The 17,277-nt window shown below is 36.1% G+C and overlaps 1 protein-coding gene and 1 long non-coding RNA gene across 3 annotated transcripts; one reads left to right on the forward strand and one right to left on the reverse strand.

Moving 5' to 3' along the window:
* Positions 1–1,961: 1,961 nt before the first annotated feature.
* Positions 1,962–7,167, reverse strand: LOC107788002 (uncharacterized). Of its 2 annotated transcripts, none has more exons than XR_012704431.1 (2): positions 6,455–7,167; positions 1,962–4,122 (listed from the first exon to the last, which is right to left on the reverse strand). It is a non-coding gene; the product is annotated as an uncharacterized LOC107788002 (long non-coding RNA). The 2 variants fall into 2 exon arrangements; XR_012704432.1 differs by having other exon boundaries at positions 1,962–5,538.
* Positions 7,168–14,262: 7,095 nt separating this feature from the next.
* Positions 14,263–17,230, forward strand: LOC107788001 (uncharacterized). The gene is made up of 4 exons (XM_075241939.1): positions 14,263–14,530; positions 14,692–14,759; positions 15,616–16,699; positions 16,797–17,230. Exons 1-4 carry the CDS (start codon positions 14,263–14,265, stop codon positions 17,228–17,230), a joined length of 1,854 nt encoding a protein of 617 aa, XP_075098040.1.
* Positions 17,231–17,277: the final 47 nt, after the last annotated feature.

Raw genomic sequence — 17,277 nt, forward strand, 5'->3', positions numbered from 1 at the left:
AGAATTACAAACTCAACAAAGGTGACCCCTAAGTCACAGAGATACCTCACTAAGGCTAACATGGCCTCAAACTCCCAACAATCATAGTCCTCAAATTACTTTGCAAAAATGACCCCTTTGCAGAAGTGGCCTATGTGGCAAAAAATGACTAAGCATGCAAATTCAACAGGAATGGACCTTAAACTAAGAGGACACCTTGTTTTTGAATGAGGGATCTAGGACATGGGTTAACAAGCCAGTTTTGTAAAAATATCCCTATTTCGCAAAAATAGTCGATGTGGTCAAGTGTGGCTAAACATGCAAGATTTGGCTACGACCCCCGAAGCCAAGAACTTGAGACTCACTAGGAAGAGGAGGAAGACCAGACCTTATATGTGTTGCCAACGTATCCCGACCCCGAAAGACGAGAATTTGGTATGCGTAGTTCGGGAGGATTGGATATGGGAGAAAGCTTTGAAAAAATGCAACTAATTGGAAAAACTATACTATTTGTTTTTTTGTCTTTTTTGAAAAATGATAAGAAAGTGTAAAATCTTTTTTTTTAGAAAACGTGGCAAGAGAACTAAAAGTGATAAAACCCTCAATATTCTCTTTATTTTTCACTCTTCTTTACCAAACATCAATCCTCCAAATGACCTTTCTACCATCAAAGATGCGACATTTAGCACATAGGATGATTGAATATCTTTTTGGGCCAGCGGGCCCATTTGAAATTTTTTGGACAAGCTTCCTATAAAGGAACACGGTACCTAGGACCGGGCCTTGCTATGTCATAATGATATGATGCACATAATCGTGACCTAAAGGCTGACCTATGTTTCGGTTCACTAACAGGTAATTCGGGGGAGCATATGGTCGATGGTGGCTGCTCAAGCTTTCCACCCACTCCATATGTCCGACGGCCCCCCTCCTAAAATAAGGGTGACATAACAAAGAGTTCCCGTACCCGACATGTACTTCGAGACTTGTTGCTGAAAGAATTGACCCAGGATTATGCAAATGATGACAGTTATAAAGCAGTAACACATAAAGGAAAAACTGTAAATACATAAATAACTACGCAAATAATAAAACAAAATAAACAAAATACAAATCAAACAAAGCAAATAAAGAACATAAAAACCTAAACCGAATATTCTAAAAAGCCAACAAGATCAAGTATCAGCTCGAACCTGCAATTCCCCAGCAGAGTCGCCAAAACTATCACACCCTTTATTTCCTACCTTAACCCTCTTTAAAATGATAAAAGATTTAAGTGATTTTTTAAGATCAAAAGGGTTTTCAATTTGAAAGTGACGAGATTTGTGTTTCAAAATATTTTTCAGAGTTGCCACTTGACATTTGATTTCGGTGTGCCAAGTCACCGCTTCAAAATTAATTTTTCTTTCAAAACACGTGTGACTCTAAACTGACTGCACCAGAAATTCTGAGTAAGGGGGTTAATTTGACTCGGGGAGAAGGTGTTAGGTATTTCCCGAGTCCCGTAACTAGTACGGTTGCATACTTTATCAAGTTGGCTTTAAATGGTACTCAAATCGAGGTAAAACACACAAAAGCAGAAATGAACACAAAGAGGTTTGAGGTCACCGCTACCTAAAAAAAATAAAAATAAAAAAAAGACAAAAATACTGAATTTTATACTACGCTTCCATAATGCCGTCCGCCTCCATTGCTATTTACATGTACTACGGGACATTCCCCTGAACAAATTAATATTTACAAACTTTTTGGAGCATACCCCTAATAAATTAAACTAAGAGGATGACCTTTCACCTCAAATGAAATAGAAAGTCTTAAAAAGCTACTTGCGGTAATAATAAATAAAAGCAACAAAGACATTTTTATAAATCCAAATAAAAAGATAATGCCTCTGACCAACAAACAAAGGAAGGAGATACGAAAAATAATATAAAGACATATAAAGAATTGTCACGACCCAATTTTTTCCTCCGTTTGGTATCGGGATGGCACCTAGTCTTAGGGACTAGGTAAGCCTAACATTAATTGAAACAACATTATTTAATTAACATCTAACAAAATAAATAGAAATCTCTTACAATTCCCAAAACCGGTAGTACAAGTCATAAGCTCTACAGAGTATTTGCTAGAAAACTTCTAAATACAACTGTCGAGAAATAAGAATAAACAGTGCAAAACAAAAAGTTAAAGGTGACTCCGAAGCCTGCGAACGCAGCAGCAGGTTTACCTTGAGTCTCCACAGCAATAGTCCACACAGCTAACGAACAAGTATTTGGATCTGCACAAAAATGTGCAGAAGAGGAGCATGAGCACACCACAGCGGTGCCCAGTAAGTATCAAGACTAACCTTGGTGGAGTAGTGGCGAGGAACAGTCAAGACACCCATTGGTCTAATAAACTGAACAGATATAAGTACATGAACAACAAGAGTATGATGTCATATGAAGAATATGCAATATGGCTCACAGTGCAGAGATGGAAATAAGGAAGGAAACAACAAGTATAAGCAGAATATCATGAAAATGACACAGAAAAGTGAATGGAACACAACATAAATTCGAAATCACAAATACAGCAAGGACAAGTAATAACTCAGCAACTACAACCGCTTTTACATCAGGTTTTAGTCAACAACTCTATGAGGTACCGAACCTCGGACAAATCACAACTCACGGGTTTCAATACCTGAACTCTAACACCTGGCATCCTGTGCCCTCATAACATCTCATAATCACACTGATGACTCACGTGCCAATAGAGCCATTCTCACATAAAAGGCAAGTAAACAAGGGTGAGCATCTATGCTCAACAATATCAAGAATACCTCTTATCCGATAAGAGTGCTTAACTACGTGTATGCTTGTGCAAGTGACCTACCATAGTCCATATCAGCAAATAAGCATAAGGAAAAAAAGAACGGACAACACGTAGAATATTTTCTCACGGCTTTCACAAGATAAATCTCACACAGGTATGTATACCACTTCACAAATATCAACAACAAGAATACCCCCAGGCCACAATTCATCACAAATCAATCCCTGACACAGCCCACCTTGTCTCGCCACGTGTGCAATAGTAACATAAATACCCGCCTTGTCTCGCCACACGTACATAATAATATTCCCACCTTGTCTCGCCACATGCGCAACCCATATATATATATATATATATATATATATATAAATATATATACATATCCCGCCTTGTCACGCCGCATGTGCAAATATCAATGGTAACAATAGCACGACAGAAACCTCGTGCAACCCCATAATAACAACCGCACGACAGAAACCTCGTGCATCACAATAATAACAATAGCACGGTAGAGACCTCGTGCATCACAACAACAAGTACAATAACAATAATGACAATAATACAAAGTACGACAAGTAAATCAACTCAAGAACTTTAATTCACAAAGAAACAGTAGAACCAATTCACAAGGAATAACCACAGTAAAGAATGATAGGCATAAAGAGAACAGCTCAACAAAGGGAAAACTAATGTGTAGCAACGGTCCCACAATATATATTTCAACAACAGGGAGAGCTAACACGAGTCAAATAATCCAAATAAAACAAGTCAACTAAGATGTAGGATATCTGAAATTTCTTTTAAGGTTGAGAAAAGTTTGAAGGATATTCAACAATTCAATTAAGGATAAGCAGCGGAAAGATAATCATAACCTCAATTAATACTGAACAAATTATAGGATGAGATAATAATAATTCCAAATAAAGATAAGCAGTTATGAAAAGATAGCATGACAATAGAGGAGGTAAAATCTTCAGTTAAGTCAAATAAGAGTCAAATAGGCAATAAGAGTAAATCCTGAAAATGATTAATTCTAATTAAAACATGTAGAGGTGAAACTAGTAAATAAGAACTTAATCATATCAAGAACAACTATATACTCAGTGAATATAAGGACCTAAAAATCCTAAAAGGGCAACTTTTCACAAATAAGTCCGAGCATACACCCGTCACCTCGCGTACATGGACTACAATCAACATAGAAGACTCAAATCCTAAGGAAAAAATCCCCCACACAAGGTTAGGCAAGATACTTACCTCGAACCAAACTCAAACAATCGGTCATAATGCCTTTTCCACGAATATCCGGCTCTGAATGGCCCAAATCTAGCCAAACACAATTGCATAACATGAATACAACAATAATAGACTCATCTAATCAATAAAATCAATATTTTAACAAAAATTCCGAAATGCGCCATAAAAAGTCGACCCGGGGACACATCTCGGAATCGGGTAAAAATCACAAAATACGAACACCCATTCACTCATGAATCCAACCATATAAGAATTACTTAAATCCGACCACAAATCCCCCTTCAAAATTCAAAATCTTTATTGAAGAAGTTCTTCCAATTTTTCCCAATTTCAACCCCAAAAATCCGAAATTAAATGGAGAAAACAATTATAGATTAATGTAATACAACCAAAAACAAATTAGGAATCATTACCCCAAAGCTTCCTCTGAAAATTCCTCAAAAATCGCCAAATTCCGAGCTCCCAAGTCCAAAAATGAAGAATGAAATCAAACCCTCGAATTTCTCTTTTCTGCCCAAGCGTGACCGCACCTGCGACATAATTAGCCGCATATGCGCAACCGCAGGTGCGCATTTCCAACTGCACCTACGCTTCCTCTCGCTTCTGCATCCCAGAATCCGCACATGCGGAGCCTGCCAAGTCCAGCTCTTCTCGCACCTGCGCATCCATCTTCGCATCTGCGGGCATTGCAGATGCAGAATTTTCCACGCGCCTGCGATCCCTGGCACTCCTCCACTTTTCCGCTTATGCGCTTGCCTTTCCGTACGTGCGCTCCCACACCTGCGGTCTCTTCACTGCAGGTGCGAAAATACCAGAAACCTGAAGACTTAGCAGCAACACAAATCAAACTTTTAATCCGTTAAGCACCCGAAACTCACCTGAAGCCCTCGGGACCTCAACCAAACATACCAACCAATCCTAAAATACCATACGAACTTAGTTGAGCCCTCAAATCACATCAACTAACGCTAAAATTACGAATCACCCTCCAATTCAAACTTAAAGAACTTGAAACTTTAAATTCCTACAACCGATGCCGAAACCTATCAGACCACGTCCGAATGATCTCAAATTTTGCAGGCAAGTCCCAAATATCATAACGGAGTTGTTCCAACTCTCGGAATCGCATTCCGACCCGATATAAAAAAATCCACTTCCGGTCCAAATCTCCAAAAATTCGACTTTCACCATTTCAAGCCTAAATCAGCTACAGACCTCGGATTTATAGTCCGGACACGCTTCTAAGTCTAAAATCACCCAACAGAGCTAATAGAATCGACGGAACTCCATTCTGGAATCGTCTTCACATAGTTCCGACTACGGTCAAAATCCTAAGACTTAAGCTTCCGTTTTAAGGACTAAGTGTCCCAAATCACTTTGAAACATCCGGTAAACGAATTCAACCACGCACGCAAGTCAATACACATAATATGAAACTGCTCAGGGCCTTATACCGCCGGACGGGACTTAAATTCTCAAAACGACCTGCCAAGTCGTTATAAGAATAGATCAAAATATGATGTTGGCTTACTTGACAATTTGACTACAAAGTCTCTTTTAGTAAAAATAGCTTCGTGTTTAAATAGTATTTACCGAATACTTGTCTCTTCTTAATTTAATCCACATAACCCATACAAACAATTCACTTTTTTTTTTTTTGTTATTTTAATAGCCTATTAGCTCCATGTGATACTCCACCAAGTAACATTGAAACATACAACTAGCAAACTGCGGATGATAAATAAATATGATCAAACACAACATTAGCCTAAACTAGCAAAACTAAATGGTGTAAATATAATATCATTCCATCGAGACACAAAGTTCCTAAAACAGACTAAGTGGAAGACTAAGCACAGTTATAAATAAATATTGGTGAGTTCTTAACTAATAAACTTAAAATCTAAAGAGGTATTAATAAAAATATACTACTATTGTTTCACCTACATGTTATAAAGATTATATTCAATCATTAATTTAAACTATTAGCGAGTAATATGTTCTGTGCTAAACTTTATCAATTCAACCTGGACAGAATCTAAAATAAGTTGCAAAGAATAAAGGACATGGAAATATAATTTATTAAAGAAACCAACTCTAGACCTTGAATATTAAAACTTCCAGGTGGATTATTAGATTTGAATTCTCTTGGTGAATATATTAAAGACAGAGACAAATGATAAGAAAAACTTGGACATTGCTTTGAAGCTTTAGGCGTATGAAATTCCTTAAAACAAATCAAAATCTCATCTCACAATTACAACGATACAAATTGAACAAAATCATTCCATGATTTTTTTATAAAAATCAAACAAAAGATAAACTAAGAATAATATGCCCATACCAAGCTAAAAAAAAATAAAAAAATCACATAAACAATAAGAGAGGAAAAGAGATGAACCTTAAATAGCAATCCAAATCGGACGGAAGTGTGAACTTGAGCGGACCTCGAATCGGCAAACAGAGCTTCGACTCAACACCTTGAACTTAATTCAACTCCACGAGAGAAGATCAAAATCAGAAACTAAAGTGTATTTTTTTTTTCCGGATTTGAGGAGCAAAAAATGAAATTAAAAGGTACTAAAATTGTAGGGATTTTTTGATTCAATACTACTCTACTATTGAAATCTAAACCTTTTTTTTTTTAAAGTTAAAAGAATTTTTTTTTTGGAAATTTTCCTCCAAATAATGAAGAACAACTCCTCTTTTTGATGAATTCTTAGGAACTTTTTAATTCCAATTTCTCTCCCCTAAGCCTTGAAATCTTCTCCCACTTTCTTTTGTGCCAAATCAGTGCTCTTTATGTGAATGAGCAAGAAGAAAGAAAAAATGGATTATAATCGTGTGGACCTCCTTTCTCAAACGCGAATCTGCACTATATAGTGGAAAAATATTTATGAATGGTGAGGGAACTAATTGAAATATAGGGACCAACTAAAATTTGTTACACAAGAAAACAAAATTCAAAATTGGTAAAGAAAATCTTTTCTCTTTTTTTTTTTTTAAAAAAAAAACAGAAAAAACAAAATAAATTCCCAAAGAGGTCCAAATTGTTCATTTGGTTTCCTTTGCATTTTTTGCTTTTCCCGTTATCTTCTTCTACTTCTTCGTTTCTTTTTCTTTGGTCTTAATTGGTTTTTTTTTTCTTTCATTTTTTAAGAGATTAACCAAAAATACTAGTTATCTAAAATAATATGAAATATTGACAAGAGAATAAGATAGCTATATATGAATACTATTTGATATTTATTAGAGCCTACAACTTTAATACTAAACTAAATAAAAGTATTTTTGAAAGTTTTCTTCTTATCTTTTGAAAAATAAAATGTCAAGAGTAAAACTAATTAAACAAAATATCAACTAGCTAAAATAAAGAAAAATATTTTTTTGTAGTTTTAATTTTTAAGATTAAATAAAGCAAAAACTTTAATATAGTCAAAATAGCGATATTAGGCTTAAAACCAACATCGAAGCACTAAAAGATATAAAATTTCGGGGAGGGTCAAAATTACATGTCTACAGGCCCATGTCTTGGAATTCATTACAAGTTACAAAATTCGAACACTCATCCAAGCACGAGTCTAACCATACAAAAATTACTCAAATCCGATAACAACTCGACCTTCAAATCCTCAAATTAAAAGCCTAGGAAGTTTCTACAACTTTTTCCAAATTTTCAACCAAAAACACTAATTAAATGAATAAAATAATGATATATTCATGTAATTTAACCAAATTCGAGTTAGAATCAATTACCCCAATCACTCCCTTAAAAATCTCTCCAAGAATCACCTCAATCCGAGCTCCCAAAATCAAACTATGAAATATGACTCAAACCCTCATTTTGAATTCTTTCATTCTGCCGAGACGCCCCTTTTTAGCGATCGCGAAGCACAAATTCACAGGCTTCCCAATTTACTCTACATGAACGCGGCATCCCACGCGCGAACGCGGTACACTGACTTCCCAGACCTACGTGATCGCAAACATCACCATGCGATCGCGAATAACAAATTCGCGTGAACCCAACATCATCTTTTCCTCTTCATGAACACGACCTTAACTCAAAAGGTCAACCCCGGGCCCACGTCTCAGAATCCAACACAAGTTATAAAATCCGAATACCCATTCAACCAAGAGTCCAACCATACTAAAACTACTCAAGTTTGATCACAACTCGGCCTTCAAATCCTCAAATTAAAAGCCTAGGAAGTTTCTATAATTTTCCCCAAATTTTCAACTCAAAACACTAATTAAATGATGAAAATAATGATATATTCATGTAATTTAACCAAATTCGAGTTAGAATCACTTACCCCAATCACTCCCTTGAAAATCTCTCCAAGAATCGCCTCAATCCGAGCTCCCAAAATCAAATTATGAAATATGACTCAAACCCTCGTTTTGAATTCTTTTATTCTGCCGAGACTCCCCTTCTTCGCGATCGCGGGAAATGCTTAGCGACTGCGAAGCACAAATTCATAGGCTGCCCAATTTACTCTACACAAACGCGGTATCCCACGTGCAAACGCGATACACTGACTTCCCAGACCTACGCGATCGCAAACATCATCACGCAATCGCGAATAACAAATTCGCGTGAACCCAACCTCCTATTTTCCTCTTCGCGAACGCGACCTTATCCACGCGTTTGCGATTCATTGCCTATCCAACTTAGCGAACACGTAGAACAAAAATCCCTGTTGGCCCAACAATACTTCGTCTTCGCGATCGCGATCCTCCTCTCACGATCGCGTACAAGGACACCAACACCAGCAAAATCAGCAATCTTCCAAGTTCCAAAATGCGCCGAACATGATCCAAATTACACTCAAGGCCCTGGGGACCTCAACCAAATATACCAACAAGTCATAAAATACGATATGAACTTAGTCGAGGCCTCAAATCACATCAAAAATATGAATCGCACCCCAATTCAAGCCTAATGAACTTATGAACTTCTAACTTCTACATTCGATGCCGAAACCTATCAAATCAACTCCGATTGACCTCAAATTTTGCACACAAGTCATAAATGACACAACAGACCTATTCCAACTTCTAGAACCAAAACCCAAGCCCGGTAACTACAAAGTCAACTCTCGGTCAAACTTCTCAACTCTTCAAACTTTCATTTTTCCAACTTTCGCCATTTCAAACTAAAATCACCTATGGACCTCTAAATCACTATCCGGACACACTCATAAGTCCAAAATTACCAAACGGAGCTATATGAATCGTCAAAACTCCATTCCGGAGCCATTTACATATAAGTCAATATTTGGTTAACCCTTTCAACTTAGGCTTCCAACCTTGGGACTAAGTGTCCCAAGTTATTTTGAAACATCCCGAGAACCAAACCAACCACCCCGACAAGTCACATAATAACAATTGAGCATAGAATAAGCGGTTAATGAGGGAACGGGGTTATAATACTCAAAATAATCGATCGGGTCATTACATGTATTGGAGTCAACTGAGGACCTTGCAGATACAATTTTAATTGATTCTAGTTTCTGGCAAGAAGAGGAGGTCGATAACAAGTTGAATTTTTCGTTTGAGCACATTGGCCCTCACTCCAAGAAATTTTCGACATTGTGTTCGGAAGGATATATGGAAATTGATCTGTATGAGCCAAGACAAGAGTCAAAAGACGAGGTGGATGAGCCCTTATTCTGAAAATTTCAAGGTCGTCTAGGCAAGGTGACACTCCTCGGTTGAAATCCAAAAAGTACATAAAGAATCATTTAGTTTTTGGCTCGCAACATTTTGTATCGCCCCAAGAGAATGATCATAGAGCATAATCAAAACTTGGCGTCCAATTCATAAGTTCGAAGTGGAGGCAAAAAGTGATTCATATCATGCCACGACGTTAACTAAGGCATTTGTTGGGAGGCAGCCCGACTTTATTATTTTTAATTTTTGTTATATTATTTTTGTAGTATAGTTTATTTATTTATTTTGTAGGAGCATGGGACAGAGATATTGGAAGGATGCAACAGCAAGTCAGATAGTTAGAACTAAGTGTGGGATACCCGCACAAAGAAAAATACTCGAGAGAAGTCTGAGTACCCTATGTGCTGCTAGTGCATCGGCCTTTGGCCTTCTAGGGAGTTTCTTTTACCCTCTTATTAGTTATGGTGTGTACTGGAGACAATGCATAATTTTAAGTGTGGGGTGAGGAGATTGTCTTGATGACTTTCTATGCTATTTTAATTGTGTTAGTTTAATTGAATAATTTTGTTTTTAGCAAAATAGAAAATATTGGACTTTTCCCAATGATGGATCTTCTAGACAGTTTTCTTGAGGGTTTAAAGTCTAACCAAATCACAAAAAAAAATTGAAAAATAGAACAATCCAAAAACCATGTCTTTTAATTTTTACTTTACGTAGTAATAATCCCTCGCGATTTTTCTTTGTGCTTCGGTTCTTTTTCATGGGATGTAGTTTGAACCGGGTCATAGTTTTTAAAATTTTAGAGTAAATTAGGATTTAGGGAATAAAAGAAGGAAGATGAGATTTCTAGGCACCATTTTGACTTGTTTGATAGTGGCATATTTAGGCTCTAGCATTTGTATTACCTTTCCTATGGTTTGAAAATGCTTGTGAGGCCTTATTGAGTAGATAGCATGTTCATTGATGCCTATATCTCGTTTTCTCTGCTTGTGTCACTTTGTGCTTAATGCTTAATATTTTGTGGCTCCGTGAATACTTGCAATTGTTTGAGAATCGGAATGGAACCGTCCTTAGTGAGTCATGTGCCATATGTGGTGAGAAATTGTGTAGTCCGTGCCATTGCATTAGATTTTAGAACTTTCCCGGCATGTGAGTTGAAGCAAAATTTTAGGTTTAGCTCAGTTTGAAAAATGATTTTAGGCTTTCTTTGATCCTTTTGAGCTTAATGCCTACCACAAATATAAATTATCCCTAGTCAACCCTATAGACTTTTATTTGGCAACTATATTACAAGCCTATACCCTTTTGTTCTTATTTATCATTTTTTAATTATTTTACCTCTTAAAGCACTTTAATTGTAAAATGAGCACTAGAAGAATTAAGGAGGGAACTTAAGGAATTTTTAGTGGAACCAATGAAAGAAACAAAGGTGCACTTATATTGTAAGGAATACACCACTGGACGGAATGGTAGAGAAAAAATATATAATATGTAGCAAAAGAAAATAAGCATATCTTGTCCATGCTAGCGGGTATGAATCAAAGTAATTCTTAAAGAAAGAGAAAATATTTTTGGGGGTGATATTGTTTGTGAAATTAAAGTTGTGTTGAAGAAAAATGCGCTTAAAGTTAATTTTGTGATGTGTTAAAGTGCTTAGGAGGGTTAGTCACTATTTCTAATTTATCCTACCCGTCCATTAGCCCACATTATAACCATGAAAAAGTCCTAATTGATTTTAGATCGAGCATGCCTACATTAGTAGAGGCTTATATAATGGGCAAGCATATGGTACTTTTGTGCATGCATGTGACTTCCTTGTGAGAGTGAGGAATTTCTTGATCTATGTTAGTCCTTAAAATATATTTGAATATTTGATTTGAACGTGTGGATTCAACTTACTCTTTTGTTCTTGTTGTGAGGGCACATGATTTCGCGGGATGATATGTAACGTTATTAGATTTCTCTATGATGTTAAGTGTTCAAGTCATGAATGCATTGTGATATTGAGTCGGTTTGTGAAGCTAGGATTGTTATAAGTATGTTGTCTTGGTGTGGAATAAATTTTTGAAGTATGCCATAAAGTAAAGGGAAGTATATGTTAAAGGCATATGCTAAAATTTAATTGTTGCTATCAATCATAGTCATAGGAATGGTATGCTTCGGATGTGTTAAAAGAAAATAAAGTGCTCAAGGTTAGTGTGAATTGGTGGTTGACTCGAGGACGGGCAACGTTAAGTGTGGGGTAGTGATGTGTGACAAAAATACTATATTTTTAGTATATTACTCACGTTACATGTTGTTAGTTTAGTAGTTAATTGTGCGATGTTTGAGCTAAATTATATTGTTTTATGTGTATGAGCATCGGAAGATAAATACGAGTGAAAGTTGCACATAAACAGGACAAAAATACGAGAAAAGAGCACAAAAGCACGAAGTACTCAAGCCTGGCTACAGGCCAGGCGTAGCCAGTTTGGCCGTGCTACAGGCTAGGCATAGCCAGCTCTGTAGCCATCTTAGCTGCGCTACAAGCCTAGCCTCGCGAGGTCTATAGCTCGATGGTCAAAAGTCACGAATTAAAATACTCCGACCCGAATTTGGACTCAAGGACCTTAACCCTAGGCTATTAATATGCCCTAAACATATCTAAGGGAAGTGGGATGTTTTTAAGAGGAGATTCGACCTAAGAAGGAAAGAACACACTAGGAGCAAAGCAGATAATTCTTTTACGAGTTTTTCACTTCCGTCTTCCTATTTTTATTATTGGTTATGAATTATAGTATTGTAGTTTTGCATACTACTATGAATAGATAATTTTTTATTTAGGATTTTGATGGAACCTTTTGTAGGATGAAGTCTTATTACGTTTGTATATAATTGAGTCGTTGGATTTCTCTACTTGTTCAACTATGTGTTTATTGTTGTTGATTGAATGGCCATCAATTGACTGTGCCTATTTAGTATGTATTGCTTGGAAAAAGGTACATATTTAGGTAGTTATTGAACAACAACACTCCTAACGCATGTGAGGAATCAATATGGAGGGTTTAAAGGTGGAATTAGGAATAACGAAATCTTGGTGCGATCTTAGTGAGTGGTGAATTAGTGCCAGCTAGCGTGTTTGGAAGAATATGTCTCCCATTTCACGATCGGTAGAGAATATTTAGGCGAATTTATAGAAAACGTAGGGGGAAGAATTCTGACAATTGGGGAAATCATAACTCTAGACTTCCTTAGTATTGTCTCCAATTTCATCCTTGTTAGTTGATAAATTTACTGCTTTATAATATTTGTTAGTTAATTAGTAGAAATAAAAATCAAATCTTTATAACTAAAAAATTATTAGAACTTGTGTTTCTTTGCGATATTGAATAACTGTAGCTAAGTCTTAGTTCTCTGTGAGATTCGACTCCGGACTTGTAAACCGGATTATATTTGCAACGACCGCTAGACCTTTTAGGAGGCATAGTTGGGCGTTTTCAAGTTTGAAAGACAAAGATGTTGATTTTCAATATGATTTCACTATTGATGGATGTCAATGACTCGAACATGTCATCCGGATATTCGGAGACTCTATTCGTGCTTATGAAGTTTTTGGAGATGTAGTCGTCTTTGACACTACTTATCGATTGAATCGTTATGAAATACCATTAGGAGTTTGGATTGGTGTGGACAATCATGGCAATTCTATTTTTTTGGGTGTTCTCTTGCACAATGAGAAGACATCTTCTTTTTCTTGGGTTTTAAAGGTCAAAATTATTATAATATCTTGCTACAATAATTTCTTTTAAGCTTTACTACTACTATATGTTTATTTGCAGAGTGTCGTACGATTTACGAATGGAAAGCACCCACAAATCATATTAACATATCAAGATATTGGCTTAACAGAAGCTATTGCCAGTGAATTGCCGCACTCTAAACATGCCTTTTGTATATGGCTTATGACATGCAAGTTCTCTACTTGGTTTTATTTTGTCCTTGGTTCAAGATATTTACAATTTAAATATGAATTTCATAGACTTTATGAACTTGGTAACATGGAGGAACTTGAGCACCAATGGGATGAATTGATCTCTCAATTTGATCTTGGATCAAATAGGCATATAAAATTACTATATTTAAATCGTGCATCTTGGGCACCCCCATACTGGAATACTTTTTATCAAAACTCTACTTAACAAATTAGCTATTCATAATAGTAGGCAAAACTACAATATTAGAATTCATAACCAATAATGAAAATAGGAAGAAGGAAGTAAAAAAATTCGTAGAAGAATTCCCCGCCTTGTTCCTAGTGTGTTCTTGCTTCCTTAGATCAAAATCAAGGTCTAATCTCGACCCCCCTCAAAAACGGTGTTTAATGACTATTTATATGTGTAGGAAAAATGCGTAGGGAATGACAATGACCGGACACTCAAAATCTATTAATGCATATTTGAAAAGATCTTTACATGCCAGAACAAATTTAAAAGAATTTGTTAGAAGGTTGGTACTGCAGTTAGTATAAGAAACCATGCTGGGGAAGAGGCAACAATGCGGCAAAAGTATTACAATCCTCAAATTAAGACAGTCATGCCGATGGAGAAACATACATCAAAAGTTCTCACGCCTTCCGCCTCTAAGTTGTTACAAGATGAGATGATACTTTCTGTTGGGTATGGTCTATTTCCATATAGTGGTGGATCATATCTTGTGCGTTATTACAACAAAACAGATGGTGGACGTTTTGTGTATTGGAATTCAATAGAAGAGGTTATTAATGTTCTTGCCAAGAGTTTGAATTTTCACGAATTTTGTGCAGGTATTTTATTCGAGTACTTAGTGCTCATAACTATTTCATGTTGCCTGAGAAGTATTTATTGGCTAGATGGAGGCAACAAAATCCATTGGTTCTAAAGTTTACTCATATGATGAAACCCAGTAATGATAACAAAAAACATTACTGGGTGAAGTGAATTGCAGAGAGTGCTGCAAATTATTCAATGTTTCCTGAAAATGAGCATATGAGCAGGGGCGGATCTATGTGCACGGTTCGGGGTGGTACGCCACCCGCAAGATTCGGCAAAAATCTTATGTATATATGTAAATATGTATAAGACATAGGATATATATTTAAAGTGCCACCCGTAGAACAAAAGTGGCAAAGGTGCCAGTGGCAAAGGTCTGCCTTTTGGTTCAGCAGGGCAAGAGTTCGAATCCAGGCGGGAGCAAATAAATTTTTGGCTTACATTCAGTTGCAATTTAAAGAAATTAAGTACACTACACAGCACATTCTTTTATATTTTATAGTAAATCTTTTTGTTTGTTTGTTTATTTAAGTATAAACAAATAAGATAAAATAATAATAAAAGTACTCTTTATAGAATATTCTCTTATAATTAAAGGTAAAACAATGCCCCAATTTCCCAAGTCCACTTTCCCCTTTCCCTTTCTCCAATTCTCGCTGCTTCAGCCTTCATTCACGCCACTGCTTCTTGCTTCTCTGTTAGACTGTTACTGTAAGCATTTATTTTGCTTTACCTTTGCGGATGCTTGATGCTTCACACATTCATTGCTCACTAGTCATTGCACTACGCCCACCATTGTAAAGTTTCCTCAATCCTCACCTCCACATGTTTATTTCTTAACCCTGTGGCTATTTTTTTCCCATCAAATATATGTTCTTGCTATGTTTTTGTTTTGTATTTAGTTGGATATTAGTGTTCTTGCTAAATTTTATTGTCACTATTTTGATTTTTTTGTTATGTATTTCTTTGGTTGTGTTTGAAAATCAAATGCCTCTTAAATGGTTTCACTGTAGAATTTAAAAATAACTAAACTTATGGATGGTATGACCTGGTAGAAATTGTTCTATGTTTCTCACTGGAATGAACTTCTATTTTATAGGAATTGATTGAGATGGATAAATTTGTCACGAGGTTGGACCATTCTCAACCAAGTCCTAGTTGTCAATCCTTGATCCAAGCGAATGCCAATTATTCCTATCTTATAAATGAACTCGATTTGGGGTCACTTAAAGGCGGTCCAGGAGAAATAATATCTATTGGTGACTATAACCCTAGAATACGAGATGAAGTAAGGAAACATTACATTCAACAAGGTCCTTGTCAACCTTCCAAGCATCAATTTTCCAAAACTCAAATAGGAGGAAGAATGCGTCAATTTGTTCCAAGTTGGTTCAATGGTCAATTTTCTAAATGGTTGGAGTATAGTGTGAAGAAAGATGCGGCATTTTGCTTATGTTATTATTTGTTCAAAAATAAATTTATTCATGAAAATGCGGGTGAATTTTATACAAAAAATAGTTTTAGGGCTTGGAATAAGGGTCTTGAAAGATTGCGTTTACATGTTGGTGATGTTAATAGTGTCCATGATAAATATTTCAAGAAGATCCTAGATTTATCAAATCATCATCAATCAATTCAAGTTATTTTTGATAAGCACTCCGAGAAGTTGAAAAGTGAGTATCGAATGCGTTTAGAAGCATCAATTGATGTGGAAAGACTTCTATTGTTGTATGGATTGCCTTTTAGAGGCCATGACGAAAGTGAATCTTCAACAAATCAAGGCCTCTTTCTAGGATTCTTACGATGGCATGGGGACAAGCATCCGGATGTGGGAAAAGTAATATTAAAAAATACTCCACAAAATGATACTTTGACTTGCCCTATGATCCAAAAGGATATTATCAATGCTTGTGCAAAAGAAACATTAAAGGCTATAATTGAAGACTTGAATGGAGATTATTTTGGTATATTAGTTGATGAGCCCAAAGATATCTCACACAAAGAACAAATGGCTCTTGTTTTGCATTATGTTGATAAAAATGGTGAAGTGGTAGAGCGATTTATTGGTCTTGTCCATGTTAGTGATACATCGACATGCTCATTGAAGGAAGCAATCTACTCTTTGCTTCCGGACCACTTACTAAGTCCGTCTCAAATACGTGGACAAGGTTATGATGGAGCTAGTAACATGAGGGGAGAGATAAGTGGTGATTATGAAAGACAGTTCATCGGCATATTACATTCATTGCTTTGCTCATCAATTGCAATTAACACTTGTAGCTATGTCTAAAAAGCATTTGGATGTCGAAGACTTCTTTTGTCATGTTACTAATGTGTTGAATGTCATTGGAGTATCTTTTAAGCACAGAGATTTGCTTCGCCATCTTCAAGCTGAAAAACTGGAGCAATTACTTGAGTCCGGTGAAATTCATACCGGGCGAGGACTAAATCAAGAACGCGGGCTTCAAAGACCAGGTGATACTCGTTGGGAATCACATTTCAAAACATTAGATAACTTTATTGTTATTTTCTCATCTATTATTCGTGTGCTTGAAGTGATTGAACATGAAGGTTCTACCTCAAATGAGAGAAATCAAGCAAAATATCTTTTGAGTGAGATAATAACATTCAAATTTGTTTTTATCCTTCACTTGAAGTTGAAAGTTTTGGCAATGTCAAATGAGTTGAACAAGATCCTACAAAAGAGAGATTAAGATATTGTTAATGCCGTAGAATTTCTTAATATTACAAAGCAAAGATT

The sequence above is a fragment of the Nicotiana tabacum genome, chromosome 21, assembly GCF_000715075.1.
Source record: "Nicotiana tabacum cultivar K326 chromosome 21, ASM71507v2, whole genome shotgun sequence".
NCBI lineage: Eukaryota > Viridiplantae > Streptophyta > Magnoliopsida > Solanales > Solanaceae > Nicotiana > Nicotiana tabacum.